Source organism: Lissotriton helveticus, chromosome 5_1, assembly GCF_964261635.1.
Source record: "Lissotriton helveticus chromosome 5_1, aLisHel1.1, whole genome shotgun sequence".
NCBI lineage: Eukaryota > Metazoa > Chordata > Amphibia > Caudata > Salamandridae > Lissotriton > Lissotriton helveticus.
In genome coordinates, this window is record NC_136065.1 from 325,593,062 (window position 1) to 325,611,367 (window position 18,306).

Consider the following 18,306-nt stretch of genomic DNA (forward strand, 5'->3'; position numbering starts at 1 on the left):
TGACTGCAATCCATGGATCCGTTACTGACTTCTGAAAGGAGGTATTGGGGCATTTGCCGGCATTCACCTTATGAATGCTGACAGCTGGCAGTGGGGAGCATGTATGACCCACCCAATGCCATTAACTAAATGCCAACTTTAATTTTTACTACCAGGCCCTCTTCATTTAAGGGACATGGGTTACTTTAAAAAATGGAGACATTCAATGAAAGCTCATGCAGAGATGGAAGCCTTTATTGCCTCACTGACCTCTGTCACAGCAATGGAAGCCGTTCACAGGAAGTTGCAAAAGGTTCTCTGCCTACAAAATAAAGAGGCAGATGGTTTTGCAACTCCCTGCGAATGGATATTGTGTTCTTTAGCCTCAGTTGAAGCGTAAAAGGTGGATGCGTTGATCAGTCGGTGAGCAAAAAATACTGACCGATTTGTGACATTGCCTTAGTACATCAGGCCCTAGATCTTTTTATTTCTAAATTGTTCTTAAAAAGACACTGCAACGTTTCATTCAAGTCCTCAGGCTTCTTCCCAGTACATCACACAGGGTACTGCCATCTAGAGGACATTTAATATACAACAATTAAATAAAGAATGGAATAGTGATAGTTGTAATATGATGAGATTTTCAAGTCACTTATTTACTAACAGAATGTGTCCATATCCACCCCAATGAAATAACAGGGAGGCAGGCACATCCAATAAATACGCACACATATGAGGGATATAACAGATTCACAACAAATCTCAGATTAGTGTGCTATATATCTTTTATATTACATATTTAATTCAACTTCTTAAATCTTCAACCTTGATACATTGTCCATAAATCCTAATTGACTAAACTAATTATTTAACATCCAGTATATATAATGTGTCCAGTTATCCCACAAACCAAAGTTCAAAACTAGGCCACAAGCATCTTAGGTTGACTTGCGGCCAAACTCACCAAACTTAAAAAACATTTATTAGTAACAATACATCATATGTCTTCACATTGCCACTCACAAAAAATGCCACACTCCAGTCTGTGATGGAATCCTCGAAACGAGGGTGGGAAAGTATACCATAACACAGCTGACGGTGCAAGGTTTTCTCAGTGGTAAAATGCGTGCCACATAAATAAATAAAAAATAAAAAAAGCAATGTATAAAACAGCATAACATAAAATGCGGTGCTAATGGTGATCTAGGATAAGACACTATTAAACTAGGGACATACCATTCTATTACTGAATATGAGCTTTTATTAGTTACATTACTGCATGCTACACTCGGTTTCACAGAGACCAGAGATTAGACGTCGGTATTTCGAGTATAGTAAGGGGGTGGGTACAGTGGCTTGGCCTATAAGGTTCACTAGTATTTAGCTGCCCCTTCACTCAGAGGTAAGTACCACTGCTGCACAGGATGAAAGACGTTCTTCCTTCCTGTCTTAAACATCCAGCGATGCGTTAACAATAAACATGAAAGAACTTAAAGGAGCGAAGGCTTTGTTCCCCCCTCCCCCCAACCCTTAATGGACTAAACCTGTTATTGTGGACGGGTCACCGTTCAGCTGGCCGGTCTGTCCAGCTCAGCTCGGGGCCTCGAAGTGCAATCATGGGCCTTGGACCAGAAGAGCTTCTCGAACGTTCTGGAAATTAAACAGCTTGTTGAACTTTGAAACGCTTTTTTATCTCGCACGTAAGATATATTCTTTCTGTTATCCTATTTGGGGCCTTAGAGGTTTGAAGGCACTCTAGAACCCTGCTGGAGCTTTTCAACGGTTCAAAGCCAAAATATACCATTCCTTCATATAGAGGGCTGTGCATGTTATTTCAAAACAAAAGGAGAGAACTGAAAGATCCAAATGTTTTATTTAAAATAGAATTGGAAATTGAGAGTCTTTTAGAGAAAACAAAATCTGAGGTTTCTATGTTTATGCTTGGAGCAGCAAAAGACTAAATTATCAAAAGTTCCATTCGCTTTGGAACGCAACTTCAAAACAGCTCTCAAGTAAATGGAATTATTTATTCTAGTTTTTTTGTCACCAGAAATGTAAGAATATATGAAACATTCATATCGCAAAAGATTTAGGAAGCAGTGTCACACGAAATAAATGTACAAATGAAACTACAAACGTACCTATATATGCGCTCAGTAGCAACTGAAAGACACATTTTAATCAAGAAAGTAGGTATTAATGATAATAATGTATGAAACTAGTGCCAGTGCAGGTGCTGAAGTGTCTATTCTACCTACAAGACGAGCCGTGCATCTACAGAAGAGCCCAGCTGCCAGGGGTCATATCGTAATCCAGTAGCGGCCCGTCCCCAGCAAAAGCGGTGGGTGAGCCAGGCTGGAGGTGGGGGGTAAGTACAGCTTTGAGGGACAATAAAAACCCAAACTTACGTGAACAACACCGCTGCCTGCTACATCGCGCTCTTCCTTTGGATACAGGCTCCCAGACTGCACTGCGGCCAATCCTGACGCTTCATGAAAGCAGCGTTGGGATTGGCCTGAGCGCCGGCAACTTGCGCTCCCAGGCAGACTGGGAGACTGTGCCTGCTCTCTCCTGCCCCAGCAATGCAGCTGGGACTGGGGAGAGCTTCATTGTGCATGAGGGTTTGGCCGGCATGAGACGGCCGGCCAAGCCCTCATGCCCAGTGAAGGGAGTACCCACCACCCGCCAACCCCCACCAGCAGTGTCATACCCTGAACCCGCCTTCAAGACTCGTCAGGGTCCTGGGGGGTGGGTTTAGGGGATTAAAATAAAACGATAATATAACGGGTTTAAACCTGTTTTATTATCATTTTATTTGCTGTTGGTGGCAGGGGAGCGGCGTTCCTCCGCTCTAATGGAATGGCCGCCACTGTCGTAATCCTGCTCTATGCTCTATTCCGACCTGACGTGGTCTCTGCGTTTCTTAAGCCCGTCTTCAGCGCACAAATTAACTCTAAATATCTCTGAGGTAGTGCATGGATTGCAGAACTCCTAAGGTGTTATAAGAAAGTCCCTTCATCCAGTACACTCTATACTGAGAGAGTTCACCTATATAGGGAGCAGGCCTAATGATGCCAAGTCCAAGGCTCTCTTGATAAAGGTTTATGAAGGCAAAATACGTTAAAAGGCTTAGAGGCAAGAGGTGCAGTGAAAATATTTGACCAGATATTTTAGCCATTTCATCTTCTAAATGCTATGTTGGCAGTGACATTGCTTTTACATTATCCACGTAAATGTATATCTAATCCAGTTTTCGAAGCTCACCTGCACCCCATAGTTGTGTCTTGATGCCGAGATAAACTGTACCATACTGGTCATGTGGCTCTGCTACTTTGAAAAAAAGATTGAAAAAATATACGTTTAACTCCAGTACCGGAATAAACCCTGTGGATGCCCCTAGGCAGTCGAAAGTTCGGGTCCCCCTCCCAAATTATCTCCTAATACGTTTTTAATTTTACCAACTATTTGTAGAGATTTTAAATGTAAGGTTTTCGTTTCTTTGAGTCGATTCATTTCTTTCTATCTTTTGGAAACAATTTAAGAAAAGCTTGATTGTAATTTTCTTTCAAGATCAAATCAATATTATTTTGATCCATTGTCGCACGGGCCCAAAAAAGGAGTGGGGCCCACAGGCTGGTGCCTACTTTGCCTATTTTGTAATCCGGAACTGTTTAACTCAAAAAAATATCTGGACACAGGGAAAAAAAACATGAGTGATGACTAAAATGATCTGTGCCCTTTCTTTGCCCACAGATGACTTGAAATACCAAAGAGCATATAATAAATTGAACTGAGGGAACTTGTGGCCTTATATTAAATTCTAGCTTCCATCAGGAATCAATACAGAGCCCTCAAGCGACACCAGGTGCTGGCCTGTTGTTTACGCCAGTTACCAATCAGGGTCTGCAGTGTGCATCACCAGCAACTGGTTCAGAAAATATTTTGGCAGAGCAAACAATAGGTGTTGCCACAATCACCTACAATGGTAGTTAAAACTGAACTGAGCAGGAACATTTTCTCTAAAACAAACCTAGTGGCAGTAACATTAAGATCCACCTGGATCTATTTGCGTGGCTAAAGACATGTCATAATCTAGACTGAACCCCAAATTCTTGACTGCGAGAATTGCAGTAGGATAAGCACCTCTAAACCGAAGCCCATGATGGAGCACCAATCTCCAGCCCATTTACTACTGATCAATGTGTGTAATAGGATGTGAGGTGAGGATGAGAAGTCAAGGGGACCGTGCTTGCTATAGAAAATTCAGAAAAAGGCTAAGAGCGGGCCTTCTAGAGACACGTCTTTGCAAGGGGTCAGCCAGAAAGAATGGTCAATATTGTGGACAGGCATGGGGCTATCCAGTAAAATCAGGGCAATACACTATTGGTCACCATGTGAAGATCAACCACTGGACCTAATAAATGTACTCGCTCACCTATGAACTCCGATTGGATATCATCTGGACAATGATGAGGCCCAATAAGCTCTCGCAAGTGCACTCCAAGAACTTTCTGCATGAGTCTGGCTGTCACCGGTGAAAGGAACCCTAGATGGGAAATACAGCTGCCTTCCTCAACTCATGGTGGACCAGCGAAGCTAAAAGAGAGATACTGACACTGTGGAGCTACTTATGCCATGATAATGACAATTGTATTGTCCGCAGTCTGACACCAGCGAGGACTCTTAACACTCTTACACGCGGTTCTGAGTCCGGTATCGGAGTCACCTTGTGATGCCATTAAGCACTGCACAGTGTTCTGATCGGTCTCTAGATTGGATGTCAATGTCTTATTCGTACAACTATGGATCTATATCACTATGTTTGAGAGATGCTGCAGAGGTTAAGGCAGTGAATGGCAGAACCTAGAGTGGCGAGAATCAAAATGGCCTGTTTCTTCGCTGGGAGTCACAGAAGCTCAACGAGGTGATGATTTAGATTTACATACTTTACGCCCTGTTGAAGGTGTAGTGTGTATATGATTAATGTTTATTTTGTAACACACTCTACAGTTGGAAGTTAGTTTTCCCATGTTAGGTGCCCATTACAATGCCACCGTAACGGTAAAGGGGACTGACCGTCAGAGGTGCGGTGTTCCCGCTATGCCAATTAGGATGCGCCCTCCACCCTGGCGGTGGCATCCTGCATAATATGCATTATCGGCGGGCGGTCAGCAGCACCCTCCGCAATGCAAAATATGCATGTTGTGCATTGACGTGCACAAGGTGGCAGGCACCGTGCGGTGCCTGCCACCTTGTGTATGCCTATGAAGAGGAGTACCATAGGTACCCCCAAGTGCACCCCCCAACCCCCAACACCCTTGGGGACCGCATCGGGCCCCCAATGCCAAAGACCACCTGCCTTTCCATGGCGGCATCGCCACCATGGAAAGGCCTCTTTCCGTATCTATCATAATATGGATGGCGCCTGACGGACGGTGGCGCAACCTGTGAGAGCACCCAACCAACACAACAAACGGATTTATTCCCCTATTCAACTTTTCGAACGCACACAGCAGTGCACCCTCTACTCACTTTATTAGTTAAATGATATTACCACACATATCGCAATTAAGCAACCCCTGTATTTTGCCCCAAGTACATTTCGGCAGGTCAAACCTGCAAAACATTTTTAGCAAAAAAACATCCCAGTACGTACTGGGACTTGTGCCACACTAAAACCCACATATTATGGGATATTATGGTTTTAAGGCAATTATAATAATTTTTAGCTATTTATGACGCTGAATATCGTACCCTTTTCTGGACCAACCATAATCGGAGCCTTAACTAGGAAAATCATTATTTAGTGGGAGCACATACCGAAGTCGGGAATGCTACTGCAGGATGGGTGATTTATGCTGAAGAATGTGTAGTCTACCTGCAAAAAGGCACCAAGGACAGCCTGACCTCAGGAGGTCATTTTAGCAATGTATTACAGTGAGTACCAGGGCCCGCCAAAGCGTCCCAGCGCGGAGGTGGACAAGGAAGAGGCTGCCACCTCACCCGCACCTTACACTTCCTGTCTGTATCCTCTCACTAATCACTAAATGAGTCCCTCGGGGGTGCTCTGCTCTGCTGGGTGCAAATCAAAGACTAAAGTTGAGCCTGGAGCCGGTTACACGGAGACATGACAAGCTGCACACTGGCCTCCATTCTGGAGGTATGAGGGGGCGGGGCCCTCGTACAGCTGTGCCCCTCCCCTCCCGTGCCCCGAGGGGCTTACAGCGCCGCTCCTCTCTAATCCGCGACAGCACATTAAAATGATGGGCCGTAAATCTCAAATTAACACCGGCGGCTGGCCTCATTCCAGAGAGCCCTGAAGACAGACAGTGTCCTGGGAGATGGGGGCGGGGAGGGCCAGGGCAGGGTATTAGGAATGTGGTAAAAGAAGCTATGGATAAATGCACATACATGCAAACAGAAAGCAGCTTGGCTTCAGGTCAGCCTGTATTTGAAATTAAATTGCCCCTCCCCGCCGATTGCAAGCATCCTGGTTAGTACCAATATGTCTGGACCTTCCATTACCACACAGACACACACACCAGAATTCCGAGTTTCAAGGCAAACACCCCTACAGTATTTCCCAGCTCAAACCTGTCGAAATTTACAAGGGGGAAAATCCAGGACATGTGGCTTTTGCCTGGGAATCTGTGTTATGGACCACTTGGCAAAACTTGCAATGGGGGCTATTTTTAGTACCTAATACATTCTAATCTTTGAGGTGTCAGAATCAGGGCTTTAAGTGGGATGAAAAAATTGTGTGGGGTGCAGTCTCTCAAAGGGGCGTGGTCAGTGTAATTAAGGCTTAAAAACAGGTAAATTGGAAATCTGTGGTTAGCACAGTGTGCAGCTGACTGTTTTTTTTTTGCTGCTTCTGTCACTGCCTCCAGATATATAATACAACTGACATTACACATACAACAAGCAAGGGCTATTGGCGTTGTCAATGGTTGTTAGTTGCATAAGATAAATAAGCAACAACTATGGCTTCATTGTATAGAATACTGCAAATGCCTCAGTTTTGAAATGATGAGACTGAAAGAACTATAACGAGACTCTTTGAAGTTACATCAAAGGCACTGAAGGGTGGCACGGCTGCAGAGTTAAGATGTATTTTTTTCGCCCTGTGGGTGAGGGGAAAAATGGAGAGCCCGATGGGGACCCGTCTCAGCACCTGCTTTTTAGAACAGCCGGTGCTCAGCACCGGCAGGACCCAGCCCACTTGAAGCCCTCGTCAGAATATATCCGGTGGGATTAATATCGCACCATCCACTAAGGAACTTGTAATCAGGCCCCTAGACTGACAGGTATCTTATTATTTGATCACTTAATTTCTATTTGGAGGAGAAGTACCGGTAGAGTAGGGTTGCGGCTGAGGCATGATTGCGGCCACATAATAATTGTCTGTATAGGTGTGACCACTTGCACAAGATTTGTTTGATATAGAATTATCTATGAACTGTCCATATAGATAGGTCTGTGCAAGTTGGGTCAGGTGGCACAGTTGGTTAATGCAACCACTGCAAACTTCTATATTTTACTCCATGTCTGTGTTTTTTAAGTATAGAATGGTTCTGTAGGACTGCCTGTGTTGCGTCAACCTTAACGGAGCGGGTGAGCCATCCCACGGCCCAAGGAGAGCGGTATATCCAAATATACAGAAAACTCAGGTCTATATATCAAAGGTTCAATAGTTCTGCCTAATCTGGCATAATTTTGCAGTGGCCTAAGGGCATTCAAGCCACCATCACAGCATGGTATTAATCTGCTTTTGGGATATACTAGGAGCGGAAACCTACATGCAGCACTTGACAAAGTGTGGCATCAATATCTGAGATGCCCATGTGGGGCAGACATGAAATCAGACATTTTCTAAGAACATACATTTATTAACACCCAGCTGTCTTCTGTATGACTGAAAGGTATAGGGAGGGAACATCCAATCTGGTTGTTCTGTTAGTAAAGTTTCCTTGTAAATTGAGCTCTCTCCACGACTGGCCTCTTGCCACGTGTCCGTGGGTGCTCCAATACAGACCACTATATAACTGCAGAATATAAGTTTTTCAACTACTGCTAAAGAAACGAAGAAGGGAGATGAAGCCCCTTAGAGAGCAGTTTTCAAGATCCTCTTCCCTGTTACTCTGTAGCAGTTGGTACTGTACATGCTCTGGAGAGCGGCTTGCAAGAGATGGCACGCAAAGGGTCTCTGATGTGAAGAGCACCTCCTTACTCGTACTCACAGAAGGTCCAGAAGACACAACTGGACTCTCTTGGCCAGGAGGTTCCATTTCAGGCCATGTATCGCAAGGCATGACCAGCAGACTATTTACCAGTAGCCTCAAATAGGGGAACAAGCAAATGTACTTCAAAAATACACCAGGCCTGAGCGAACCAGTGCCAGATAACGCGGTCAGCGTGGAAGTGCAGTGCCTGCAATGCACATAACCAAAAGCACAGTGAATGCAGAAAAGCTAGAGAATATGCATCATTGCTACTGGATTGTATTCCACAATATCTACTGCAAAATAAATTGTGGTGCAAACATAAAATATCCATAGCCAAAAAATCGACATTACATACCTATAATAACAACATTATTCACTTCAAAAATACTTATTAAAAAAAGTAGGAGTTTAAGGATATCGATTGCCAAAATAGCCACCACAAAAATATATAGTATTTTGAAAAAAACAGCAACTTGATCAAAATATCTATTACAACACGTAAAAACATTAACAATACTTATAATTAACCCTATTTAAACTTAAAATAAGAGTGTCATTATTTTATACTTAAATGCAATATTTTTAACGTATTTATAAACAAATATTAAAATTAATGCTATTTGTAATTAAAAAAAGCATATTTCAGATTTTAAAACTAAGGGCCTCATTAGGATGGCGGTTTTTCCGCATCCTCCGGGCCGGCGGAAGTGTCCGCCGGCCTGGAGGATGCGGAAAAACCGCGGCGGAGACTCACCGCCAAATTAGGATGGCTGGTGGGTCTGGAATTCCGTCCGCCGCTTTTCCGCCGCGGTCGGCTTCCGACCGCGGCGGAAAAGCTATAACATGGCAGGCGGTGTCTATGAGACACCGTCCGCCATATTATGATGTTTGTGTAAATATGCTTTTCCACGGCGGCTTTTCCGCCATGGAAAAGCATACGAACATTCACTTTGGGGGCCCGTTGCGGGCCCCCTAGGTGAATGGGGGGGTGGGGGGTGCACATGGGGGGTACCTATGGTACCCCCCTGCATTTGCGTACACAAAGCAGCAGGCACCGTGCGGTGCCTGCCGCTTTGTGCATGTAAATGCAACACATGCATTTTTAACATTGCGGCGGGTGCAGCTTGAAGCTGCACCCGCCGCAATGTTAAAAATAGAGGATGTGACCGCCACCCTGGCGGTCACATCCTAATTGCCATGGAGGGACCGCCGCTGCCCATGCGGACGGTCCCTCCTACTCAGGGGTGGCGGCCGGACGCAAGTCCGTCCGCCATCCTAATCGGCCCCATAGTCTTGACAAATGCATTATTTTAATTTAAAACTCTATAAATTTTTTAAATAAGTTTAGTGTCTCATAGTGTAAACTGCAAAGTAGTTTTTCATCAATGGGCACAAAAATATATTGATAAAAAATAGATTAAACAATGTTATTTTATTTAAACTAAAATCTTAATTATACAGCACAAATTAAATGAAACCTTTATTTAAAAAAAACTTTCTAACCTATTTAAAATGTAATCTAAAAAGGAAATAACATTTATAATGAAAGAATAATTTAATTAAAATGTACACAAAAAAATACCTAAACCCTCAAAATAACAGATAACCCGAAAACAACTGAAATGCACAAATAAAAAAAAACGGAATAACATACACAAAACAATTATATAAGTAAAAATATATTTCTAAACAGTAATATTATAACATTAAAAATACCTATCTATACTACTATTATAAAGCAAGAACTTTGAACCTTTGAGGCGGATAAACTCGGGAACCACAGCGCCAATCCACACACCCGATACATTATTGTAATCGTTAGGGTGTGCAGATGGACATAGGCTATATAAACTATAAAAATATGCGTTATTTAAAAAATGTACCTTAAAAAAAAAAGTAGTCCCTTCGAAGTAGCGCCGGCCGCGACCTGCATGCTGACGTCAGGAGCGCGGGGAGAAGCGGCGTCCAGGAGCGGCGGACATGGCGTGGGAGAGGAGCGGTGACGAGCGGCGGACAGGCGGTGAGAACCGGCGGACAGGCGGGAGGAGCGCCGAGGAGCGGCGGAGCGGTGAACTGAGGAGCGCGGGGGAGGAGCGGCGGCTGAGGTAAGGCTCCAGGGGACCCACGGACAATGTCGGGGCAGGCGTGGGTCGGGGCAGGGGCGGGACGGGGCGGCCGGGGGCCCGGGCTGCTGGACAATGTCGGGGCCCCGGGCTGCTGGACAATGTCGGGGCTGGCGGGGGTCGGGGAAGCCTGATTGCTCCCGGACAAGGTCGGGATGGGCTGCTAGTATTAAATACAACAATAATTTTGGAAATTACATTTAAAACATCAATATTATTTCCAAAATTAAAAAAATATACACACTTACTCTCAATATTATGTGCTGCAATGTTTTGCAGTCACAATTTTTTAACCACAATATAAAGGCAAAATTATATTTTCAGGCACAACGCCTTGCTGCAGGCTTACCACAGCTTTCACAGATGCCAGATTCTCTTATCTGTCCCTAGTACAGGAAACCTTCATTCTGCCCTAGTGCATGCTTCCTTCAGTCTGCCCAGGTGCTTGTGAGTGTGTTACTCAACCACAGAGCAAGCTTTTCACACCGTGCCCTGATAAGTTTCCCTCACTTTGGCATGGTACATGCCTCTGTTACTCGGCTCTGTTTCAAGAGTCTGTCGCAGTTGTACGTTGGAAGATTCACGTACCAGTCCAGGTGTCCCCTACTCTGCCCCAGAAGAAGCTTAACTAATTCTGTCTCATTTTAAGATTCCCTACCTTTGCCCAGGAATATTCTTTCCTCAGTCTCCCCCACTGCCAGAAATGTTAATTCTGTCACACTGTTAAGAATTTCTCGATCTGTACTGGTACAAGCTGCATTCACTGTACCCCGACGCCATTTTAATTCGCTCACTTTGCCAAGTGCAAGCTTCCCCCTCCCTCTGCCCGGCTCAAGATTCCATCCTTGAGCTCAGGTGCAAGATTACATTATTATGTTTAGGGACATGCTTGTCTCATTCGGTCCTGGTAAAAGCTTAACTCGTCTATCAAAGTGCAAACTTCATTCACTATAACCCTTGCAAACTTCCCACGCAGAACATCTTGAAAGAATTAACTCACTGCCCTGGTGCAATTTTCTCTTACTTTGTCCTCCTCCAATCCCAAGTGTCGATGAGATTGTGTAAGATTAACCCCTTCTATCCTAGTGCAATTTTTCTGACTCTTCCCACGTGCACCTCATTCAGTTGAAGTGCAAGATTCTTTCCCACTGGCCTGGCGCAACATTGTCAATGTGCAAGCGTCCCTAACTCTGACATGGTGCATGTGTAAGCTTCCCTTACCATTCCCATGGTGTAGCTTTCCTCAGTTTCCTTGGGTACATGCGTCCCACAATACGCCCAGGTGCCTGTTTTTTCACTCTGCCCCACTGCAAGCTTCGCTAGTTCTACCCCTGAACAAACTTAGTTACTCTGTCCTAGCGCAAGCTTAACCCACCCGCCCAAGTGTGAGTTTCCTCCTCAGAATAACTCACTGCAAGCTTCCCTGACTTTGCTTAAAAATGCGTCTCTCACTCAGCCCTGGTGCAAGCTTCTTTCAACTGTGCCTTAGTGCAGACTTCCGTCACTCCGCCCATAAGCAAGCTTCTAAGCCTTTTCCGCACCAATCAGAAATATGCAAGTTCAGGGCCCATTTACTGAAGACACCTCGAGAGAACCACACTTGCATGACAACCCATTGACTGTGAAAGCCATAAAGGCCTCTAAATAGTTTGCCCATGTGACATACAGACAGTCTTTCCTCCATATTCACATAAAGGTCAAAGGTTAGTAAAATTCCACAAATCAATGGAAAGACCTCCCACGATTTAGAGCGAGCCCTCACTTGAAAGGAGGAGGGAAAATGGTTTCAGGTGTGAGGTGGGTGCACAAGGCGCTGAGTGAAAGCGGTGGGAATGATTATCACTAAACTGAACTCGCCTGAGCACTGCTTGTTGATTGATGAAAGCAGATTCGGAAACTGAGCCCAGGAACAATTTTGCATTTTGAAGGACAGCTGAAAAGTATACTGCTGGTGATCTGTGTTTATACTTCTCTCCCTGCCTCCTTGTTTCCAGCAAACTCACCAAAGCTTTACAACAAGTCTTACAATGGAACCAACATGTTGAATTCAATTTTTTTCTTTGACTTCATGCTTCACTAGCAGCTAATACATCTGTAAAATGTGAAAGCTTAGAGCGTGTCTTGCACGGTGCAGGGAAGGTCTCAGATCATGTGTGACTGTTTCACATCTTTTTTTAACATATTGTAGACACGGATCAGTAAGGGGCCAATCATCTCAATGTTGTGGTAAGTAAATAAAATACTTTAGAAGCTGGAGATAGGACCAGTAACAAGGCGGAATGGTTCATGGGGCTTACAAATATCTTATGAAAATGTGCACAACCACAACTTCTGGTTGCGTATTCATACTTGTAGGAGTCCTTCGACAGCGGCTTTGGTGGGCTGGTGTGACTTTTTGTGGTGTTTAGCATATCATGTGAAAAACCTCCTCTGTACTTAGGATTTACAATTAACATGGATGCAATACAGATCCAGACTAGCACAATGGAAACACCCATTCACCCACCACTCAACAATTGAACGAAACTGGTGTAGACAATTGTGTGCTGAGTAGAATGGTTGCAAGTTACCGTCATCCTGCCCGTCCCGGTTCCGCCGCCGGTGCCGCTCCCGTCGATGGCTGATGACGGAGTCCGTCCCCGTTTCATTGTCCAGTCCATCCCGGCTGCTGGCCGCATTGGGGCTGTGAGTGGAAATGAGAGCGTGAGACAGACAGCTTTACAAGGGCACAGCCCAACAAGAGGAAAGCAACATTCATTATCAAGCTACACACTATGACATGATGCTCTATAGTTGCTTTGAATTCTGGAAACTTAAAAGTAGAGATGCATCGGTGGAAATCCTCAAGCCCACATGGGCACTTATCATGAGGTGAAAACCCTAAATAAAGGTCTGCACTGGGCAGTGTGGTCTGAATATTTCTTTCCTCTGATTTTCATCTGCTGTGTGTAAACATATTCAACACAGTCCAGCTCTATTATCCTGCATGTGGTTTAAACCCTGGTGTAAGCAAACAAGCTCCTTCGCCTGTGCGCCATTTTGAACTTCTGCCGAATTGAGGAATCTGAATTAGACAACGCCCACAACCCAGAAATCAGTATGCACAGACAATAGCTGGTATTTCACAAGCACTATTTATTATACAATATTTGTCTATAAATCAAGTGCATTAGAATGACTGTATATATTGTAAACAGCTCAGCAGCAATTATGCATAGTAGGGCAAAGGTCAAATACATTCACAATCATATTTCATCACACATCTCTACTCTACTAGTTTTACCTAACATGGTTTTGATCAACTTTACTCACAGGTTGGGTAAGTTACATCCTTTGTACTGCCACATGTTGCAACTGCAGCACTGAGTTTGTGTATTTCTCTGCATGACACAGCTCACCCTGCCATCTCTGCATATTTAAGCATGCTGCTTTGGGTTGGGTAGTGTCCAGTGATGTACCACAGTGGCCGTACATCATCAGCGAGGCCGTGGTCATGGCAGAGAATCTGCTGGTAGTAGCAGGCCTTGCCACCGCTCACAGGTCCCACTTCTGTCTGTGTTCAAATAAGCAACAGCCCTAACCTCTTTGTCCCGCAGTGATGAATTTCTTGGGCAAATGTCATCACCCACAGGTCATCAACACTATCAGGAAAGTGCTGTTCTGGAGATTGACACATCACTCAGAAATTGTGGTGGAGGTGGTGGTGAGAGTGCTGATTGCCTTGAGGGATCAAGAGTTGCCTGTTGTTGACCATGCTCTGCAGCATGAGGAAGAATTGGTCACTGGCCTTCAGCTGCACTTGGTGTTTGATCCTGATACCCTTGAGAAGAGCACATTAACTTTTTGTAGCATGCCAATGACTAAAGTATATCAAGTCCAGATGTGTACTCACTACGTCACCTTTGTTTCATGGAATCAGAGTTGTGTCAGGGGAGCATCCTTAACAGGTTTTGACTAGGTATCATGTTGATTGCATGGGCCACCTATCAGTTTCAATGTTCACACCGCCTTTCCCATCTACTGACCCAAGAATCTGTTTATGAGGATGTCATGGACTTTGTACTTTCTTTGAATATTTAGCGGACGCGGAGCCGTCAAGCACTCAAAGGATAACACATGGTACCTGATCTGACAGCTCGTATCAGATATACAGAAGCATTTGCATAACCGGCAATTCTTGACTGAATGTGACAACACATGAAAACATTTGTGTATGCCTTTGGTTGCATGAATCAGCACATTAAATTCATGCCTACGGGCTTTGCCAGTGCTTGTTTGCAACTGTAACAGAGTCCTTGGTAGGTGTCCTGGGAACATGGAGGCTGATGGCAACTCTAGTGGGCCTTGGCTATCCAGACGGAACTTATCTCCACGGCAATATATGGAGACTAACGACTGGTAACAACTTACAATTGTATTAGTAGAGTTATTGAACTAGCAATGTAAATTAACTAATAAAGAAAACGTTTGTATAATGCTAGAAAACAAGTAATATGACTGTACCTGTTTAATTGATCAGTATACTCTCATTAAAATGTTGGCATCTGCCATTGATTTTGAAAGCACGATATTTGAATATTTGAATATGACTGTCTCTTTTTTTCCATTGATGGACGGGGTTCTCAAGTATCTGCACCATTTCTGTAGGTGCAGCAGAAGACACTAGAGAACCCTGTCCAGCAATGGAGAAAAAGAGACAGAGGTGATCTTGTGTTCATAGTGTGTGCATCGTTGGGACAATGTGTAAAGATCCCTATAAGAAATAAGGGGCAACTCTACAGATGAAGCACATCTCATGAGTAATGAAGTTTCACAACTAGAAATCAGATGCTCTGTTAGACATAAACTTTGGTCCACATTCCTTAAATTGTATTCCTGTGGACACCCAGAACTTGGCCTTTGTGCATCTACATCAAACATCACAGCGAGCTGCTGTCATCCCTTCCGGCTCCTCTGATCTGTCTCTTCCACTTTTAGACTTCAACAATGGACCAAAGAGTGACTATTGATCATCACGGATAACCTGGAGCTGGTCAATAACACCATCCTTTCCTAGACAATGGGGAAAGATTGGAAAAGCAAACAGCTTCCTCAACTGATAGCAGACTAAAGTAAATCCATGCTTGGTGTGGCAGCAGGAGGGTCATTGGGGTCCAAGGTAGCGATGACTGACCAGTGTACAAAGGCACCCTCTAGCCAGCGCAGATGATGTGAAGATGAGGGGTCTTATTTAGTGGTTGACGGATAGGATACTCCGTCACAAATCTGGCTGATATCCCATCCGCCATATTACTCGTGCCATGGAATAGCCTTGCACTTGTAATATGGCGAACAGGACATCTACCGCATAAGTGACAAAGTATCCCACTCGCCGAACTCTAAATAAGGCCCTAAGATTGGGCAATGGTTTATTTTTTTTGCACAATGCCAAGTAGGGTTTATTTTCACTGTGTTATGCAGAAACATATTTCGTGCATTTAGAACAGGTGCCGTTCACAACATATTGTGAGTGGCTCATTGCATTAGCGGTTTCAACCTTCACACAAACCAAACTACAAAATGTCATGGTTCCTATGGTGTTTCACCTGTCGCTGCCGGCATGGCTCGTGGGTGGTGAGGCGGGGGGTCGTGCAGGAAGGGGAGGTCACGCGGGAAGATGGGGGTCAAGCGGGAAGGGGGTCGCACGGGAAGGAGGGGTCACGTGGGAAGGGGGGTCTTGTGGGGGCGGGTAATTTAATTTAAAAAAGAATAATTAAACTTACCTTTACGCCGGCCGGGTCCCGCATCTTCTCTGCTCCTGCTCACAGGAACAGGAAGAAGAATTAGGCAGCCAGGCTCCCTCCCCTAAGCCAATCACAACCCTGCAAGCAGTGTTGTGATTGTCAGCGGCTTATGGGGAGGCCATCTTCTCCATGCAGGCTGCAATGCAGCCTGCATGGAGAAGGGCAGAGTGCGCATGACTGGTTTGGGTGGCCCCAGGGGGCCGACCAGTCTTTGTGCACTCGGGAGTGGGCAGGCACACCACTCCTCCCCTGCCTGCTCGTAGAGCAGCCCTGCCCGCCACCAAACATAAAATGATAACTGAAAGTTATTACCATTTTATGTTTCTGCTTCTCGCACTGCGCGAAAGTAGTGAGGCGACGCTCCTCCGCCCTAGTGGAGGAGCCGCCCCTGTGTTTCACTAACAGGTCTCCAAAAATCCATAGGAACTGCAAAATTGCTACGAGTGACGTCTCTCTGTGGAAACCGGCAAATACACACTGCTACCAAAATGTATCTAATAGCAACTTTCAAAAGTTTTGCCTTTGGCTAAATGATACACCCACCCTTAACGAAGTTTTCACACCTAAATATTTGAAAATGTATGGAATTGGGGGCCCAGTGCTCTGTGATGGGAGCTGGGTTATGAGCACACAAAAGGTGCAGCATGGACAGAGAGCTGTCTACACACTGTTGCTTGCTTTGGAGGAGTGCTGTTTACTTCCTTTATTGGTAGGCTATCACCTTCCTCCCCTCCTTGCCTTTTTACCCTCCCATCCCACCACATTACCCCCCCCCCGTACACCCACTCACAGTGCTTAATTTGTGCCGGTGGTTTCCGGCACCAGCAATTGATTGTCAGCACCGGCTCTAGTGACAGTCCACCCGCTCTTTTTAATTTTGAGATGAGCGCAACAACCGTGTTTATTAAGTCAATATACATTGAAAATGAATAATGCCAGCCTCTCATGCAATTATTATGGGGTTGTGTTGCCTGAAATAGTCTCAATTGTCACACTTGAAGGAGCGGGATGGTTAGCTGCTATGTTGGTACTGCCATTGGCATCGCTGACAGGGTATGGGGTGGTGCAGGTAGCAGTGGCCTTCCAAGAAGAGCCCTGGCACTTTTTTTTTTTTACAAATTAAGCACTACAGTCCGTCCCTTTTCTCCCCTCCTCTCCCCTGTCCTTCCTAAAGATACCCACATTCTAAGCTTTCCAAGACTTTGCTTTTACGTTGACGCTTTCACCCAGCAACGGTAAAGCTGCAGAAGGCGTTTCACCCTCTACCTCGACGCAGAGCTGCATCTGTGTTTCTCAAAGGCGCTGGGCAGGATGTGTGGATCATTGAATAACAAAACACATCTCAAGTTAAGAAGAAAAGGACGCGCACCTGCAAACATGTAAATCAGCTCTGAAACCTTATACACGTGAGACAAGCAGAAGACACGGCTCGGCGCCCTACGAAACCACATCAACCGTGGACCACAGACCGTCCCTACACGCCAACCACCGGAAGGGCCGGCACTTCTGCAACAGGGATCGCCCTGATGCCCTCCAGCAACAAACCACCCTCGTTAATCAAACGCATTAAAGCACAGCCATGACAGCATGGCCGCCTAGATGTCTAAAAGCAGACAGCAAAGCACAAACCCTTCCTATGCTGTGTGATGTCAGTGCTTGAAATGTAAAAATAGAAGTGCAGGTACCCTGTACCAGAGTACCTGCTTGTTTCTGAGAAATCCCCGTAATCTTCAAGTAAAAGTATTACATCGCTCTTGAGAAGTGCAGGTACTCGCCCTCTCAAAATAAAAAAGTGGCGGTACTCCGTACCGGACAGTACCGTCCCCATTAAAGCACTTTTGATGTCCAAAACCGACCACAGCAGCCGGTGTCCGGTGTGTAGGGGAGCAGCGTAAAAGCTGGAGGTGGCAGAGTGGAGGACTGACTTGATTATGGGATGAAATCTCCCATATAAAGGCTTATGGGTGTGTTAATGGTCTCAGATAAAATCTCACTGTTTCCCCTGTCGGTAGGGGTCGAAATCTTACCCCATTTCCTTACTGGCAAAATCATTAGAGATATTGGGCGCCAGCCACCCTTGAACTTCATTACTCTCAAAATGTGTTAAGATCATCACACACATGAGTCCACAACCTGGCACGAAGTGTTCGTTGGTGAATATTTTTAGAGACATTTGTCCTCGCCTGTAGTATTAAC

The 18,306-nt window shown here is 45.0% G+C and overlaps 1 protein-coding gene across 3 annotated transcripts in view; it reads right to left on the bottom strand.

The window, feature by feature from the left end:
* The window catches only part of DVL1 (dishevelled segment polarity protein 1), a 650,234-nt gene that overhangs the window by 225,281 nt on the left and 406,647 nt on the right, over window positions 1–18,306 (bottom strand). For all 3 annotated transcript variants that reach the window (XM_078642391.1, XM_078642390.1, XM_078642393.1), the window contains exon 4: window positions 12,898–13,010. In XM_078642391.1, coding sequence (XP_078498517.1) covers window positions 12,898–13,010 — 113 coding nt within the window. The remainder of the gene's footprint in view (window positions 1–12,897; window positions 13,011–18,306) is intronic.